The sequence below is a fragment of the Ranitomeya imitator genome, chromosome 4 (assembly GCF_032444005.1).
Source record: "Ranitomeya imitator isolate aRanImi1 chromosome 4, aRanImi1.pri, whole genome shotgun sequence".
NCBI classification, from domain to species: Eukaryota; Metazoa; Chordata; class Amphibia; order Anura; family Dendrobatidae; genus Ranitomeya; species Ranitomeya imitator.
Window position 1 is genome coordinate 361,294,476 of NC_091285.1, and position 19,533 is coordinate 361,314,008.

The 19,533-nt window shown below is 42.0% G+C and overlaps 1 protein-coding gene across 4 annotated transcripts in view; it reads left to right on the forward strand.

Annotated features, from left to right (window-relative positions):
* The window catches only part of RELN (reelin), a 1,116,896-nt gene that overhangs the window by 526,245 nt on the left and 571,118 nt on the right, over positions 1–19,533 (forward strand). For all 4 annotated transcript variants that reach the window (XM_069765109.1, XM_069765110.1, XM_069765107.1 and 1 more), the window contains exon 6: positions 13,929–14,007. In XM_069765109.1, coding sequence (XP_069621210.1) covers positions 13,929–14,007 — 79 coding nt within the window. The remainder of the gene's footprint in view (positions 1–13,928; positions 14,008–19,533) is intronic.

The following is a 19,533-nucleotide window of genomic DNA, read 5'->3' on the forward strand; positions in this document are numbered from 1 at the left end:
AAGGCAAGGGGTACTGAAATTTAACAGTGATCTTATTAAGAAGGCGATAATCTATACAAGGTCTCAGCGAACCATCCTTTTTGGCTACAAAAAAGAACCCTGCTCCTAATGGCGACGATGACTGGCGAATATGCCCCTTCTCCAGGGATTCCTTCACATAACTGCGCATAGCGGTGTGCTCAGGCACGGATAAATTAAACAGTCGACCTTTTGGGAATTTACCACCAGGAATCAAATTGATAGCACAATCACAATCCCTATGCGGAGGTAGGGCATCGGACTTGGGCTCATCAAATACATCCCGGTAATCAGACAAGAACTCTGGAACCTCAGAAGGGGTGGATGATGAAATTGACAGAAATGGAACATCACCATGTACCCCCTGACAACCCCAGCTGGACACCAACATGGATTTCCAATCCAATACTGGATTATGGGCTTGTAGCCATGGCAACCCCAACACGACCACATCATGCAGATTATGCAACACCAGAAAGCGAATATCCTCCTGATGTGCAGGAGCCATGCACATGGTTAGCTGGGTCCAGTATTGAGGCTTATTCTTGGCCAAAGGCGTAGCATCAATTCCTCTCAATGGAATAGGACACTGCAAGGGCTCCAAGAAAAACCCACAACGCTTAGCATATTCCAAGTCCATCAAATTCAGAGCAGCGCCTGAATCCACAAACGCCATGACAGAATATGATGACAAAGAGCAGATCAAGGTAACGGACAGAAGAAATTTTGACTGTACCGTACCAATGGTGGCAGACCTAGCGAACCGCTTAGTTCGCTTAGGACAATCAGAGATAGCATGAGTGGAATCACCACAGTAGAAACACAGCCCATTCAGACGTCTGTGTTCTTGCCGTTCAACTCTGGTCAAAGTCCTATCGCACTGCATAGGCTCAGTTTTAAGCTCAGGTAATACCGCCAAATGGTGCACAGATTTACGCTCACGCAAGCGTCGACCGATCTGAATAGCCAAAGACATACTCATTCAAACCAGCAGGCATAGGAAATCCCACCATGACATCCTTAAGGGCTTCAGAGAGACCCTTTCTGAACATAGCTGCCAGCGCAGATTCATTCCATTGAGTGAGCACTGACCATTTTCTAAATTTCTGGCAATATACCTCTATCTCATCCTGACCCTGACAAAGAGCCAGCAAATTCTTTTCTGCCTGATCCACTGAATTAGGCTCATCGTACAGCAATCCGAGCACCAGGAAAAACGCATTGATATTACTTAATGCAGGATCTCCTGGCGCAAGAGAAAATGCCCAGTCCTGAGGGTCGCCGCGCAAAAAAGAAATAATAATCAAAACCTGTTGAACTGGATCACCAGAGGAACGAGGTTTCAAGGCCAGAAATAACTTACAATTATTTTTGAAACTCAGAAACTTAGTTCTATCTCCAAAAAACAAATCAGGAATAGGAATTCTTGGTTCTAACATAGATTTCTGATCAATAGTGTCTTGAATCTTTTGTACTCTTGCCGAGAGCTGATCCACAAATGAAGACAGACTTCTAATGTCCATCGCTACACCTGTGTACTGAACCACCCAAATGTCTAGGGGAAAAAAAAGACAAAACACAAATCCAAGAAAAAAAAATGGTCTCAGAACTTCTTTTTTCCCTCTATTGAGAATCATTAGTACTTTTGGCTTCCTGTACTGTTATGATAGGCAATTCAGTATCACTATGGACATGGAGGTCAGAGCACATACAGTGATCTGACAATAACCCAAAATAATAGAACGAGCTCTGAGACGTGGGAACTCTGCAGACCGCAATCCCTGATCCTCTCCAAACACAACTAGAGGCAGCCGTGGATTGCGCCTAACGCTCCCTATGCAACTCGGCACAACCTGAGAAACTAACTAGCCTGAAGATAGAAAAAATAAGCCTACCTTGCCTCAGAGAAATACCCCAAAGGAAAAGGCAGCCCCCCACATATAATGACTGTGAGTAAGATGAAAAGACAAACGTAGGGATGAAATAGATTCAGCAAAGTGAGGCCCGATATTCTAGACAGAACGAGGATAGGAAAGATAACTTTGCGGTCTACACAAAACCCTAAAGAAAACCACGCAAAGGGGAAAAAAGACCGTCCGTACCGAACTAACGGCACGGAGGTACACCCTTTGCGTCCCAGAGCTTCCAGCAAAACAAATAGACAAGCTGGACAGAAAAAATAGCAACAAATAGCAAAGAAGCACTTAGCTATGCAGAGCAGCAGGCCACAGGAATGATCCAGAGAAACACAAGTCCAACACTGGAACATTGACAGGAAGCATGAATCAAAGCATTAGGTGGGGTTAAGTAGAGAAGCACCTAACGACCTCACCAGATCACCTGAGGGAGGAAACTCAGAAGCAGCAGTACCAGTTTCCTCCACAAATGGAAGCTCCCAGAGAGAATCAGCCGAAATACCACTTGTGACCACAGGAGGGAGCTCTGCCACAGAATTCACAACAGGGGCCCTAGGCAAAGTTTAAAATGGGGCCCCAAATGCTAACATATTACACATCACACAGAAGCATTTCAGTTGTTCTTACATGCACTGATCTCAGGCAGCTAAACGAGTGTGATCGACAATACTGAAGTCGTTGGACGCTTGTTTCCCAGCCTCTTTCCACCGTCTGAGAAAGAATTATGGGGACAGAACCATCACTAATAGATCACTAACAGATCACCATACAGTATCATGTTATCAGCAGTACATCTACTGTTTACATCTACTGTTTACACCGGCGATGTGCTGCTGAGAACAAGGATTTTTATTCCGGCATAAACAATCCAATCACCCAATGAATATGCTGCATTTTGCTTGTTTGGTAAAATACACCCCATACTCCTCCATATATTATAATGTGCACCACAGTCCTCCATATTGTAAAATGTATAATACACTCCTCATAATCCTCCATATAGTATTATACACTTCCCATAGTCCTCCATATAGTATAATACACTCCTCATAGTCCTCCATATATTAAAATATACTCCTCGGTCCTCCATATAGCATAATACACTCCTCACAGTGCTCCATAAAGTATAATGCACCGCCATAGTCATCCATGTAGTACAATTCACTTCCCATAGTATAATGCACCCCATAGTTCTTCATATAGTATAACGTATTCCCCATAGTCCTCGATACAGTATAATGCAGCCCACATATAGTATAATGCAGCCACCACTCCACAGAGTATAATGCAGCCACCCCACATTGTATAATGTAACCTCCCTATAGAATATAATGCAGCCCCCCACAGTAGTATACAGCAGAGCCCACAGTAGTATACAGCACTGCCCACCGTAGTATATAACACAGCCCACAGTAGTATACAGCAGAGCAAATAGTAGCATACAACACTGCCCACAGTAGTATACAGCAGAGCCCACAGTAGCATACAGCAGAGCCCACAGTAGTATACAGCAGAGCCCAGAGTAGTATACAGCAGAGCCCACAGTAGTATACAGCAGAGCCCACAGTAGTATACAGCAGAGCACACAGGAGTATACAGCACAGCTCACATCCCCCCTTCCCTCCCTGCCTCTCTCCTCCCGAGAGGCCGCACAGTCCAGTAAAAACAAAAAAAACACAGGCTCCTTACCTCTCCCTGAGCCTGCGCTGCTCCCTGCTCCTGTGCCGCCTTGCTGCCTGGGTCACAGTGAGTGCGTGCGCACCCGCTGTGTCAGGTGACGCTCTCTCCTCCATCATTGCTTTGAACTGTACCGGCAGACGCCGGTATAGTTCAATGCGGCGGGGGAGTCGGCGCTGCCTTACAGGGGCCCCATAGCGGCTGCGTGACTTGCCGCTAGCTGGGGGCCCCTGGGGGAGTGGGGGCCCCAGGCAGCTGCCTGGTCTGCCTGCCCCTAACGCCAGCCCTGGTTAAGGAGTAGAACCATCTCAAGGAGAATCACAAGGAAATGGACAGCAGGGGACTTAAATATGAGTGTCTGAGCAAAGGGTCTGAATACTTATGGCCATGTGATTTTCAGAAATAGAAAATAAATGGGAATCCAAGTGGCGCTTTAAAACCAATAAAATCAAAGTTACAGTACCTATATGATTTCTAGCAGAGAATATGTTTAAAATATCTCTTCAGTCTATTGAATTATGTAAAAAAAAATATATATATATATACATATCTAATATATAAAGCTGAATGTGTGTATGTGTGTGTGTGTGTGTGTGTGTGTGTGTGTGTGTGTGTGTGTGTATGTGTGTATGTCCGGGATTGGCATCTGCACCGTCGCAGCTACAGCCACAAAATTTTGTACAGTCACACGTCTGGACCCCGAGAGCGTCATAGGCTATGTTGTGAGGCGAAATTTTAACCCCGCACATTCCAATTCACCAAACAATTTTGCCCCTATCTACATAATGGGGAAAAGTGAAAGGAAAAGTGTTGGAGGCAAATTGACAGCTGCCAGATGTGAACAAGGGGGACTTAAAGAATGAGAGCGATGGCGCCAAAGAGTATATACCGGACAGTTGCTAAGGTGGGGTCCCGACATGGGATACTCACCACACACGGGGATATGAACACACACAAAATGCACCACACACTACCACATGCTTGAACACATATTACCCTCAGCACACATACACCAACCTCGCCACATAAAAGTCGAAACACAAAAGTCGCTGCTCAAAACTCGCCATGTGCAAAACTCACCACATGCAAAAACTAGGCTCACGCAAAACTCGCCACAAGTGCAAAACTCACCTCATGGAAAACTCACCACACGCAAAACTTGCACACGCGCAAAAATTGCCACATGCACAAAAGTTGCAACACATGCAAAAGTTGCCTCACACAAAACTTGCACATACTCAAAAGGCACCACACATAAAACTCGCCACGCGCAAAAACTCGCCATGCGCAAAACTTGCTGCACACAATTTGCTGCACTAACCTGCCACATGCAACTCGACACACAAAAAGTTGCTACACGCATGTTGCCACACAAAACTCATCTCACAAAAGTCGCTACATGCATGTCACCACACGCAACTCAACACACACAACTGTTATGAAACGCAATTCAGTATCACAATGGACATGGAGGTCAGAGCACATACAGTGATCTGACAATAACCCAAAATAATAGAACGAGCTCTGAGATGTGGGAACTCTGCAGACCGCAATCCCTGATCCTCTCCAAACACAACTAGAGGCAGCCGTGGATTGCGCCTAACGCTACCTATGCAACTCTGCACAGCCTGAGAAACTAACTAGCCTGAAGATAGAAAAAATAAGCCTACCTTGCCTCAGAGAAATACCCCAAAGGAAAAGGCAGCCCCCCACATATAATGACTGTGAGTAAGATGAAAAGACAAACGTAGGGATGAAATAGATTCAGCAAAGTGAGGCCCGATATTCTAGACAGAACGAGGATAGGAAAGATAACTTTGCGGTCTACACAAAACCCTAAAGAAAACCACGCAAAGGGGCAAAAAGACCCTCCGTACCGAACTAACGGCACGGAGGTACACCCTTTGCGTTCCAGAGCTTCCAGCAAAACAAATAGACAAGCTGGACAGAAAAAATAGCAACAAATAGCAAAGAAGCACTTAGCTATGCAGAGCAGCAGGCCACAGGAATGATCCAGAGAAACACAAGTCCAACACTGGAACATTGACAGGAAGCATGAATCAAAGCATTAGGTGGGGTTAAGTAGAGAAGCACCTAACGACCTCACCAGATCACCTGAGGGAGGAAACTCAGAAGCAGCAGTACCAGTTTCCTCCACAAACGGAAGCTCCCAGAGAGAATCAGCCGAAGTACCACTTGTGACCACAGGAGGGAGCTCTGCCACAGAATTCACAACACACAACTTGACAAACGAAACTCGCCCTAAAACACACACAAGTCTGGTATTATCCTTCAAAAATAAAAATCTGATTAATAAGCAGACAAACTACAAGAGCAACAAATGTACCATATAGGAAATACGGCAGCTGTCAGTCACATGACCTGTCTATTATGTGTATGTGTGAGCTAATATATACTGCCAGGGGGAGGGCTTCCTGTTGGCTGGGGATTTATCAGGCTGCCAATTTAGCTTACAAATACTGAGGTAAAAATACTGCGTAAACAACGTGTGAACGAGGTCTAATACAGGAGGAGATGACACACAGGTATATACTATATACAGGGGAGATGACACACAGGTATATACTATATACAGGAGGAGATGACATACAGGTATATACTATATAGAGGAGGAGATGACATACAGGTATATACTATATACAGAAGGAGATGACACACAGAAATATACTATATACAGGGGAGAAGACACACAGGTATATACTATATACAGGAGGAGATGACATACAGGTATATACTATATATAGAAGGAGATGACATACAGGTATATACTATATATAGGAGGAGATGACATACAGGTATATACTATATACAGAGGAGATGACATACATGTATATACTATATACAGGAGATGACATACAGGTGTATACTATATATAAGGGAGATGACAAACATGTATATACTATATACAGGGGAGATGACACACAGGTATATACTATATACAGGAGGAGATGACATACAGGTATATACTATATATAGAAGGAGATGACATACAGGTATATACTATATATAGGAGGAGATGACATACAGGTATATACTATATACAGGGGAGATGACATACAGGTATATACTATATACAGGAGATGACATACAGGTGTATACTATATATAAGGGGGATGACAAACATGTATATACTGAGGTGAAAATGAGAGGTGTGAGGTGAAAATGAAAAGGTGTGAGTGCAAAATGAGAGGATTGAGGGAAAATAGTGGAGTGATCGGAAAATGACAGATGTGAGGTCGAAATGACAAGTGTTAGGGGGGAATGAGAGGAGTGAGGGAGAAAATGAGAGATGTGAGGGGGAAAATGAAAGATGTGATTGGGAAAATGAGAGGCGTGATGGGAAAATAAGAGAAGTGAGGTGCTATAACTAACCACAGATATTTACTATGCCCAGGCAACGCCGGGCTCTTCAGCTAGTATATATATATATATATATATATATATATATATATATATATATATATATATGCTAGATGGCAGCCCGATTCTAAAGAATCGGGAGTCTAGAATCCATATATACTTGAAATTCGGCAGGAGCTTGAAGAGCAACGTCACTGGGCCCGCCTCCACGCAGTAGAAACTTGCTGTGAGGTAAAAATTCAAAAATCACACCAAAATGGCGGGCGGAGTGTGTCACAGTACGGCACGTTTCTGATTGGTCGCTCGCAGCAGGCGGCAACCAATCAGACACTGGACACTGTTGACGTCACTTATCTCCGGACATTAGCTCCGGACATTAGCTCCGGACAGGAAGTTGGCACAAATTGCAGGAAGTAGTATTCTAGGCAATTATATATTAGATATATATGTATATGTATATATATGTATATATATATATATATATATATATATATATATATATATATATATGTGTGTTTTTACATAATTCAATAGACTGAAGAGATATTTTAAACATATCGTCTATGCAGCACTATGGACTAGAAATCATATAGTTACTGTAACTTTAATTTTATTGATTTTAAAGCGCCACTTGGATTCCCATTTATTTTCTATTTCTGTAATCATTTGACAATAGGTGGTTATTGTCCTCCAATCAGGCTGCTTAAAACCATTATTAATTTGAGTATATGCGCCAGTCGATCCTCTCTTTTTTCATGTGATATTTCAGTTTTTCTTTTTTATTAAATTTGCACAAATACTACATTTCGTTTTTTTTTTCAGTCAAGATGGGATGCAGAGTGTACATTAACCCCTTTCTGCCATTAGACGTACTATTCCGTCCATGTGGGGTGGGCCCTACTTCCCAAGGACGGAATAGTACGTCATAGGCGATCGGCCGCGCTCATGGGGGGAGCGCGGCCGATCGCGGCCGGGTGTCAAGTGCTTATTGCAGCTGACATCCGGCACTATGTGCCAGGAGCGGTCACGGACCGCCCCCGGCACATTAACCCCCGGCACACCGCGATCAAACATGATCGTGATCTGCCGGCGGTGCAGGGAAGCATCGCGCAGGGAGGGGGCTCCCAGCGGGCTTCCCTGAGACCCGTGCAGAAACGCGATGTGATCGCGTTGCTCCGGGGGTCTCCTACCTTCCTCCCTGCAGCAAGTCTCGGATCCAAGATGGCCACGGATCCGGGTCCTGCAGGGAGGGAGGTGGCTTACCAAGTGCCTGCTCAGAGCAGGCACTTGGTAACGCTGCAGCATTCTGAGTGCTGTGCAAACTGACAGATCACCGATCTGTATTGTCCCCCCCGGGACAAAGTAAAAAAGTTAAAAAAAATTTTTACAAGTGTGTAAAAAAATTTTTTTTTAAAAATCCTAAATAATGAAAAAAAAAATATATATATTATTCCCATAAATACATTTCTTTATCTAAATAAAAAAAGAAAAACAATAAAAGTACACATATTTAGTATCGCCGCGTCCGTAACGACCTGACCTATAAAACTGTCCCACTAGTTAACCCCTTCAGTAAACACCGTAAGAACAAAAAAAAAATGAGACAAAAAACAACGCTTTATTATCATACCGCCGAACAAAAAGTGGAATAACACACGATCAAAAAGACGGATATAAATAACCATGGTACCGCTGAAAGCGTCATCTTGTCCTGCAAAAAACGAGCCGCCATACAGCAACATCAGCAAAAAAATTAAAAAGTTATAGTCCTCAGAATAAAGCGATGCAAAAATAATTATTTTTTCTATAAAATAGCTTTTATCGTATACAAGCGCCAAAACATAAAAAAATGATATAAATGAGGTGTCGCTGTAATCGTACTGACCCGAAGAATAAAACTGCTTTATGAATTTTACCAAGCGCGGAACGGTATAAACGCCTCCCCCAAAATAAATTCATGAATAGCTGGTATTTGGTAATTCTGCCTCACAAAAATCGGAATAAAAAGCGATCAAAAAATGTCACGTGCCCGAAAATGTAACCAATAAAAACATCAACTCGTCCCGCAAAAAATGAGACCTCACATGATTCTGTGGACTCAAATATGGAAAAATTATAGCTCTCAAAATGTGGTAACGCAAAAAATATTTTTTGCAATAAAAAGCGTCTTTCAGTGTGTGACGGCTGCCAATCATAAAAATCCGCTAAAAAGCCACTATAAAAGTAAATCAAACCCCCCTTCATCACCCCCTTAGTTAGGGAAAAATAAAAAAATTAAAAAAATGTATTTATTTCCATTTTCCCATTAGAGTTAGGGCTAGGGTTAGGGCTAGGGTTAGGGCTAGGGTTAGGGCTAGGGTTAGGGTTAGGGTTATGGCTAGGGTTAGGGTTAGGGTTAGGGCTAGGGTTATGGTTAGGGCTAGGGTTAGGGCTAGGGTTAAGGCTACAGTTAGGGTTAAGGCTACAGTTAGGGTTGGGGCTAAAGTTAGGGTTAGGGTTTGGATTACATTTGCGGTTGGGAATAAGGTTGGGATTAGGGTTAGGGGTGTGTCTGGGTTAGAGGTGTGGTTAGGGTTACCGTTGGAATTAGGGTTAGGGGTGTGTTTGGATTAGGGTTTCAGTTATAATTGGGGGGTTTCCACTGTTTAGACACATCAGGGGCTCTCCAAACGCGACATGGCGTCCGATCTCAATTCCAGCCAATTCTGCATTGAAAAAGTAAAACAGTGCTCCTTCCCTTCCGAGCTCTCCCATGTGTCCAAACAGGAGTTTACCCCAACATATGGGGTATCAGCGTACTCAGGACAAATTGGACAACAACTTTTGCGGTCCAATTTCTCCTGTTACCCTTGGGAAAATACAAAACTGGGGGCTAAAAAATAATTTTTGTGGGAAAAAAAAGATTTTTTATTTTCACGGCTCTGCGTTATAAACTGTAGTGAAACACTTGGGGGCTCAAAGTTCTCACAACACATCTAGATAAGTTCGTGGGGGGTCTAGTTTCCAATATGGGGTCACTTGTGGGGGGTTTCTACTGTTTAGGTACATTAGGGGCTCTGCAAACGCAATGTGACACCTGCCGACCATTCCACCTAAGTCTGTATTCCAAATGACGCTCCTTCCCTTCCGAGCCCTCCCATGCGCCCAAACGGTGGTTCCCCCCCACATATGGGGTATCAGCGCACTCAGGACAAATTGCACAACAACTTTTGGCGTCCAATTTCTCCTGTTACCCTCGGGAAAATACAAAACTGGGGACTAAAAAATAATTTTTGTGGGAAAAAATGTTTGTTTTATTTTTACGGCTCTGCATTATAAACTTCTGTGAAGCTCTTGGTGGGTCAAAGTGCTCACCACACATCTAGATAAGTTCCTTAGGGGGTCTACTTTCCAAAATCGTGTCACTTGTGGGGGGTTTCAATGTTTAGGCACATCAGTGGCTCTCCAAACGCAACATGGCGTCCCATCTCAATTCCAGTCAATTTTGCATTAAAAAGTCAAATGGCGCTCCTTCGCTTCCAAGCTCTGTCATGCGCCCAAACAGTGGTTTACCTCCACTTATGGGGTATCGGCGTACTCAGGACAAATTGTACAACAAGGTTTGGGGTCCATTTTCTTCTGTAACCCTTGGTAAAATAAAACAAATTGGAGCTGAAGTAAATTTTTTGTGAAAAAAAGTTAAATGTTAATTTTTATTTAAACATTCCAAAAATTCCTGTGAAACACCTGAAGGGTTAATAAACTTCTTAATAACTTCTTGTGGTTTTGAGAACCTTGAGGGGTGCAGTTTTTAGAATGGTGTCACACTTGGGTATTTTCTATCATATAGACCCCTCAAAATTACTTCAAATGAGATGTGGTCCCTAAAATAAAATGGTGTTGTAATAATGAGAAATTGCTGGTCAACTTTTAACCCTTATAACTCCCTAACAAAAAAAAATTTTGGTTCCAAAATTGTGCTGATGTAAAGTAGACATGTGGGAAATGTTACTTATTAAGTATTTTGTGTGACATATCTCTGTGATTTAATTGCATAAAAATTCAAGGTTGCAAAATTGCGAAATTTTCAAAATTTTTGCCATATTTCCATTTTTTTCACAAATAAACGCAGGTAATATCAAAGAAATTTTACCACTATCATGAAGTACAATATGTCACGAGAAGATATTGTCAGAATCACCGGGATCCGTTGAAGCGTTCCAGAGTTATAACCTCATAAAGGACAGTGGTCAGAATTGTAAAAATTGGCCCGGTCAATAACGTGCAAACCACCCCTTGGGGGTAAAAGGGTTAATGAGAAAAAAATGAACTTTTTTGGAATTTACCAAATGGCTGCAATGAAACAGATTGAAAAATTTAAATGGGTCTGAATACAGACCCGAAGAATAAAGTCAGCTAATAACTTACACTGCATGAGGAGCAGCATAAAAAATAAATAATACCAATTCTTCATCTACTGTTGATTTTTAAATTCTGTCTCACAAACATCACAGTAAGGCTTGGTGCACATCTATGCTGCACTCTGCGCTGAGCGCTAACATCGAAGTTTATGTGTAAATCTCTGAAATACGTGTTTCACATAGAACCCCCAGCAGAAGATTCCCTGTAATGAGGCAGATGGAGGCACTTTGGATGCCATCTGCTCTAGGACCCGGCTTTGTCCATCTTTTATAGCGTACATATAAGTGCACTCAACTACAGTTTTGTGCACTTCTGAAAAGGACAACGCTGAACATTGGACAGACAAGAGTCCAGAGAAACTCTTCTGTCTCATTATAGTGACTGGATCCCTCGGGGGTTTCATCTGGATCACGTCATTCGGAGATTTAGATGGAAACCCTGATTTAAATGCTTAGTGTAGAGCGCAGAATAAGTATGTTATGTAAAATGTTCCCAACAAAAGCTGCAACTCAATCCACAGAAAAAGCAACTCCCCGCTCAGGTCAGTCATCTACCAATGGAAATGTACGGGGCTTCCGTTTTACTGGTAGTACAAATGCTCTGGAAAAGCAGTATGGCTCCTCGCCACCCAAAAGAAATTTAGCAAATACTGCACTCCTAATTTCAAATACCCCTCTTCCATCTGAGCCTTACAATGACCCTAAACCACATTTAGCACCAACATGTTTGGTAGGGGTATAATTTCCAACACTTGAGGTGAATATTCTGCACTTCTAGCACTTAGGGGCTCTGTATATGGAGTCGCAACACTGAAACATTGACAAGGAGCAAGGATAGCAGCATCAGGCGGAGTTAAGTAATGAAGCAGTTAACGAGCTCACCAGAACACCTGAGGGAGGAAGCTCAGAAGCTGCAGTACCAGCTCAGAAGCTGCAGTTCACAGGAGTGAATTCAGCCACAGAATTCACAACAGGTCATGTGACTGACAGCTGCCGTATTTCCTATATGGTGCAATTGTTGTAGTTTGTCTGCTTATTAATCAGATTTTTATTTTTGAAGGATAATACCAGACTTGTGTGTGTTTTAGGGCGAGTTTCGTTTGTCAAGTTGTGTGTGTTGAGTTGCGTGTGGCGACATGCATGTAGCGACTTTTGTGAGATGAGTTTTGTGTAGCAACATGCGTGTAGCAACTTTTTGTGTGTCGAGTTACATGTGACAGGTTAGTGTAGCAAGTTGTGTGCAGCAAGTTTTGCGCATGGTGAGTTTTGCGCGTTGCGAGTATTATGTGTGGTGCCTTTTGAGTATGTGCAAGTTTTGTGTGAGGCAACTTTTGCATGTGTTGCAACTTTTGTGCATGTGGCAATTTTTCCGCGTGTGCAAGTTTTGCGTGTGGCGAGTTTTTCATGAGGAGAATTTTGCACTTGTGGCGAGTTTTGCAAGAGCCTAGTTTTTGCATGTGGCGAGTTCTGCGCGTGGCGAGTTTTGAGTGGCGACTTTTGTGTTTTGACTTTTATGTGGCGAGGTTGGTGTATTTGTGGTGAAATGTGTGCTGAGGGTAATATGTGTTCAAGCACGTGGTAGTGTGTGGCACATTTTGTGTGTGTTCATATCCCCGTGTGTGGTGAGTATCCCATGTCGAGGCCCCACCTTAGCAACTGTACGGTATATACTCTTTGGCGCCATCGCTCTCATTCTTTAAGTCCCCCTTGTTTACATCTGGCAGCTGTCAATTTGCCTCCTACACTTTTCCTTTCATTTTTTCCCATTATGTAGATAGGGGCAAAATTGTTTGGTGAATTGGAACGCGCGGGGTTAAAATTTCGCCTCACAATATAGCCTATGACGCTCTCGGGGTCCAGACGTGTGACTGTGCAAAATTTTGTGGCTGTAGCTGCGACTCCTCCAACACTTTTCCTTTCACTTTTTCCCCATTATGTAGATAGGGGCAAAATTGTTTGGTGAATTGGAACGCGCGGGGTTAAAATTTCACCTCACAACGTAGCCTATGACGCTCTCAGGGTCCAGACGTGTGACTGTGCAAAATTTTGTTTCTGTAGCTGCGACGCCTCCAACACTTTTCCTTTCACTTTTTTCCCCATTATGTAGATAGGGGCAAAATTGTTTGGTGAATTGGAACGCGCGGGGTTAAAATTTCGCCTCACAATATAGCCTATGACGCTATCGGGGTCCAGACGTGTGACTGTGCAAAATTTTGTGGCTGTAGCTGCGACGGTGCAGATGCCAATCCCGGACATACACACATACACACACACACACACACACACACACACACACACACACACACACACACACACACACACACACACACACACATTCAGCTTTATATAGTAGATTTGTTATTGCCGCTGTTGTTTAGGGCCTATAATAAGAAGAATAGTGGCTCTTTAATATTAACTTGGTCAATAAAAAATAAAAAGTCCGGTATTTAGATATTTAATTTTTGCGTATAGATGTTTTTATATATGTACCAACAATAATACGTTAACTGTATACTTATGTAATTTTCTTTTTCAGCTGAAATCCATAGTGAAAGTATTATTTTGAGAGATGATTTTGATTCTTACAAGCTGCAGGAATTGAACCCAAATATTTGGTAGGTGGAGTATCTATTGTCTAAACCTTGTAACATTATTTTCTTTTTATGGTAAGTATAGCTTGTGCTGTAATAAAAAAAAATTCTTGAATGCAGGATATATCTCCTTGGAAGCTAGCACTTATTCAGAATACTTAACAATAACATAAATGGTTATTCTAAATGTGTTATAGATTTTGTAATGTTGTAGGTAAAGGCTATGTGCACCTTTGTAACCAGTTTCTCTAATGTTCTTAAGCATCTAAAATGAAAAATATATCTATCTAGCAAGTAGTCCCGAATACGACTAGAGATGGGCGTACCCCTGGATGTTCGGGTAAAGTGGGTTTGGCCGAACAGGTAAAAAAAAATGTGTCAAGGTACCAGTACCTGAACCCCATTCACTTGAATCGGGGGCCCTAAAATCCAGTGTGTTCCACACTGTCATTTGCATGACAGCGCAGCACATGCTGCCTTTGATTGGCGGTAAAAAATTTTTTTACCTCTGATCGCAGCTGTGGGCTTACACTGTTATCTGACTGGTTTTATTACACCATATTCAAAATTAATATGTAAATGACATTTTTCTCGGATTTTCCTAAATGGTCGGTGCAAATGACAGCAGTCTAATAAAAGTCATCATCCATTAGAGTATACATCAAATTTTATTGAAGAAACCTCCCAATGATAACAGTATAATCTCCAAAATGAATAAAAACTCAAAATACACTGTTCCAAGTTATTAGGCACAGTAGAATTTCTAAACATTTGATATGTTTTAAAGAATTGAAAATGCTCATTTGTGGAATTTGCAGCATTAGGATGTCACATTCACTGAACAAAAAAGCTATTTAACTCCAAAACATCCTAACAGGCCAAGTTACATGTTAACATAGGAACCCTTCTTTGATATCACCTTCACAATTCTTACATCCATTGAATTTGTGAGTTTTTGGAGAGTTTCTGCTTGTATTTCTTTGCATAAAGTCAGAATAGCCTCCCAGAGCTGCTGTTGTGATGTGAACTGCCTCCCACCCTCATAGATCTTTTGCTTGATGATACTCCAAAGGTTCTCTATAGGGTTGAAGTCAGGGGAAGATGGTGGCCACACCATGAGTTATCTCCTTTTATGCTCATAGCAGCCAATAACACAGAGGTATTCTTTGCAGCATGAGATGGTACATTGTCATGCATGAAGATGATTTTGCTCCTGAAGGCACATTTCTGCTTTTTAGACCATAGAAGAAAGTTTTTCAGTCAAAAACTCTATTTACTTTGCAGAGGTCATTTTCACACCTTCAGGAACCTTAAAGGGCCCTACCAGCTGTTTCCCCATGTTTCCGGCCCAAAACATGACTCTTCCACCTCCTTGCTGACGTCACAACCTTGTTGGGACATAGTGGCCATCTACCAACAATCCACTACTCCATCTGTCTGGACCATCCAGGGTTGCTCGACACTCATCAGTAAACAAGACTGTTTGAAAATTAGTCTTCATGTATGTCTGGGCCCACTGCAACCATTTCTGCTTGTGAACACTGTTTAGGGGTGGCTGAATAGTAGGTTTATACACCACAGCAAGCCTTTGAAGGATCCTACACCTTGAGGTTCGAGGGACTCCAGAGGCACCAGCAGCTTCAAATAACTGTTTACTGCTTTGTAATGGTATTTTGGCAGCTGCTCTCTTAATCCAGTGAATTTGTCTAGCAGAAACCTTCCTCATTATGCCTTTATCTGCATGAATTCTGTCTGTGCTGTGCTTCAGTCACAAATCTCTTCACAGTATGATGATCACTCTTAAGTTTTCCTGAAATATCTAATGTTTTCATACCTTGTCCAAGGCATTGCACCAATTAACGCTTTTCAGCAGCAGACTGATCCTTTTTATTTCCCATTTTGCTTGAAACCTGTGGCCTGCTTAATAATATGGCACATCATTTTAAAGTAGTTTTCCTTTAATTAGAATCACCAGGAAAACTAATTATCACATGTGTTTAAGATTGATTTCAGTGATCCATTGAGCCCTGAGACACAATACCATCCTTGAGTTTATTTGAAAAACAAAACAATTAAATCTTTATGACACTTAAATCCAATTTGCATAATAATTTGGAACACAGTGTATTCTTACAACCGATCAGAACCTCTGGAGTTTCTTACGCTGTCATGCAGATGACAGCACGAGAAACACCCGGTGTTCGGGGTGCCGAATCCGAACAGTAACATGGACTTTACTGTTCGGGTTCGCCCATCTCTAATCCTGAATTGAAACTCTGTTTTATGCTTACAGCTCCTATGTAGACTGATGTGTCGCCACATATGTACCAGTTCTCAAAAAAAATTTGTGTAGTCTAATGCTGCAGTCGTACCTCCGTCCATCTGTCCCTTGCTTTAATAAATTGTCCACTACTTGGACAACTTCTTCTCATACTCCATGCTTGGTCCAAATAAAATAAAAAAGCTTATACTCACCTCCTGTGCTGGCGCCGTTCCCATGGTATCGGCACTCGATCTCTCCGGGGCTCCCATGCTGTTGCTGTTGTTGTGACAAGTGATCTCGATCCCAAATCGGCGCTGGAATCATTGTCCTTCCTTCCTGTTGAATTGAACATGAAGAGGAAGTGAGAGAGCAGCTGCAGTCCGGGCTTCCTCTTCATGTTCGATTTGTCTGAAAGTGAGAACAGTGATGCCGGCGCTGATTGGGCGCCGGGGTCATATGTCATAACAACTTCATGATAGCCCCGGGACTGTGAGTGCTGACACCACTGGAACGGCGCCAACACGGGAGGTGAGTATAGGTTTTTTCATTTTATTGGAGCCAAGCATTTAGATCAAGAAGGGGTTTTCCAAGTAGTGGACAACCCCTTTAAGAGAGAGTATTACCAATACATAGTGGGACAGATGGAAGGGTCTTTGAAAGCAGGATCAGACTATGCTGAACTTGTTTGTGGATATCATAGAGCTGCAGAGTTCTGAACATGAGAAGCGGACACAAAATGGGGAAGATTACAGACAATTAACTTGTAAAGATCACCCTTGACGGCTATACTTTTTCACAAATGTTCATTAATAAACCAGTTATCCAGTCATTGAAAATTCAGAAGTCATGACAACACTGGAGTCATTAAGAATTTGTATGCAAACTAGAAGTGGCTAATATCTTTATGTAGCGGTTTAAAAACAACCTTTTGTGCATAATTTTAAAGGTAAGTGAAGGATGTTGTTGCAGAGACTTCCTGTAGTGCTTCATTAGTATTATTAGAGTGAAATGAAACTATAAGAAAATGTGAGGAATAACAGATGTTTCCCTTCCATTAAATCGTTTGGTGAGGTGAACTGGGCAGGAAAATTATCCGGTAAATGGTTGGAAATGGACCGTCTTTTCATACCTGAAAAGATAAACATGATATGTGTTAATAGATTCAGTGACATTGTGAATTACAGATAACACGAACCCTGGAGGAATCATCAAATCTTTTGCCAGGAAATGTTTAGTACATGAGAAAATACAGGAAAAATCTGGGTCTGGAGCACAAAAGACCAATAATTGAAGGTGTATTTTCCATGAGAACATGTGCTGACTTTTGCCCATGATACAGTTTTTTATTCAGGCAAAATCCTAGTTATTATTTCCTCATCTCTCACTCTCTGTCGATCTTCACACCAGCAAAAATAAAACACCAGCAATCTTTTAAAAGGTCACAAAATAAAAAACACCACCAAAGATTCATATGAAAAATGCCATGAGGTAAACACAAAAAAAGTAAAATGGTTTTATGTAAAAAAAAAATTTGCCATTCTAAATGCTTTGATTACTTTAAATAGAAAAACAATGCAATATGTTTCCTAAGGCTATGTTCCCATAATGATTATTTGGTGTATTTTTGATGTTGCCAACTCTCGGTGCTCAAAAAAATGCAGCGTATTTCAGTTTTAACAAGGTGTATGGGATCTATAGAAACCTCACGTGCACTGTGATTTTAGTTTTACACAAACTGGCCTGCGGTGTGTTTTTTTAATTCCACAACATGTCAATTTCTCTTGGGGTAAATATGCGTTTTATTCATGGATATTTCCCATAAACCTGAATGAGATATAAGTGAAAAACACATGCGTTTTTAACACATCTAATCTGCACATGGCTTTATTAATAAAATAAAGCAACATAATGGAAAGTTTCTAAAACAAAGCAGTTTTACCGTAATTAAAACATGACATACGGTACCAAAAGGAGATGAAAACCTTAGCTGTAAAAAAAAGCTAGGAAATCTCATGGAAAACAAAAAGAGAGAGTAGAGGACGGCACTAGAGCAGAACAGGCTCCGCTGGACTTGAGCTCACTAGTGAGCAACCGAATCGCAGATGTCACGAAAGCTCTGGGTCTGGTGCTCTGCACTAGTAGCATGTAGCTTAGTTAACAACGTGGCAGCAGAAGAAGCATGAATGTGGCACTCACCCTTATCGTAGCTGTGTAATCGTGCTCTTTATTGGAAAAAAAAATGTTAATACATCCGTTAGGACATCAGGACTGCAAGAGGGTGCGGGGATGGAGTGTGGACGACGGCCGTTTTGCACGGCTTGTGCTTCAACGGGTCCAGGTGCTTTAATGAGCAGTACCACGTGACCGCTGAACACAAGAAGAGCTGCGGGCACCGGAGACCATTGGAGAAGCAGGGAAGTGCAGAGACCGCGCTGAGAGCATGTGAGTATGATGTGACAGCCCCCACTCCTGCCCCTCCCCCGCCGACCCCCTGGGACAATGACTGGAGTATAAGCTGAGAGCGGCACTTTTAGCCTAAAAAGATGGGCTGAAAATATCGGCTCATACTCGAGTATATATAGTAACCTTAGGCCGGGGTCACACTAGCGAGTTTAATGGATGCATGAGCGCAGAAAATACGTCCAGAAAATACGCTTTGCACACGGCCCAATGATTCTCTATGGGGCAGCTCCTATCTGCCGTATATTACGCATCCGTAATATACGGTATGTTACGGGCATAGAAAATCGCAGCATCCTGCGTTTGTCAGCGTATTGCGCAAAAAATACGCCAATGAAAGTCTATGGGGGCGAGAAAATGACGGATTACACACGGACAATACGTGTGACTTGGGAAAAATGCGCAGCGGTGTTCTATAGAAAAGCCGGCAATTCAGCGCGGTGTACAGTAAAATCACACTGACAGAATAGAATAGAGCAAACAGGAAAAGAAATCCAGCTTCCAAAAATATCAACATTTATTAAGGATAAAATCCAAAGTCCCACAACATGGTTCACAGGAGTAGCAGCAGGCTGCGCGTTTCGAACAATAAGTTCTTTTTAAAAAAAAAAAAAAGCTGGATTTCTTTTCCTGTTTGCCCTATCATTCCACGTGATGACTGCATGGTATCCGGGCTTCCCCACAACATATGCCTTTTAGGTGAGCTGGTTTTTCACTATTTTTTCTAGAATAGGATAGAATAGGTAGAATAAATGTGTACACATAGTATAGGTATATAATATAATATATATATATATATATATATATATATATATATATATTGTCAG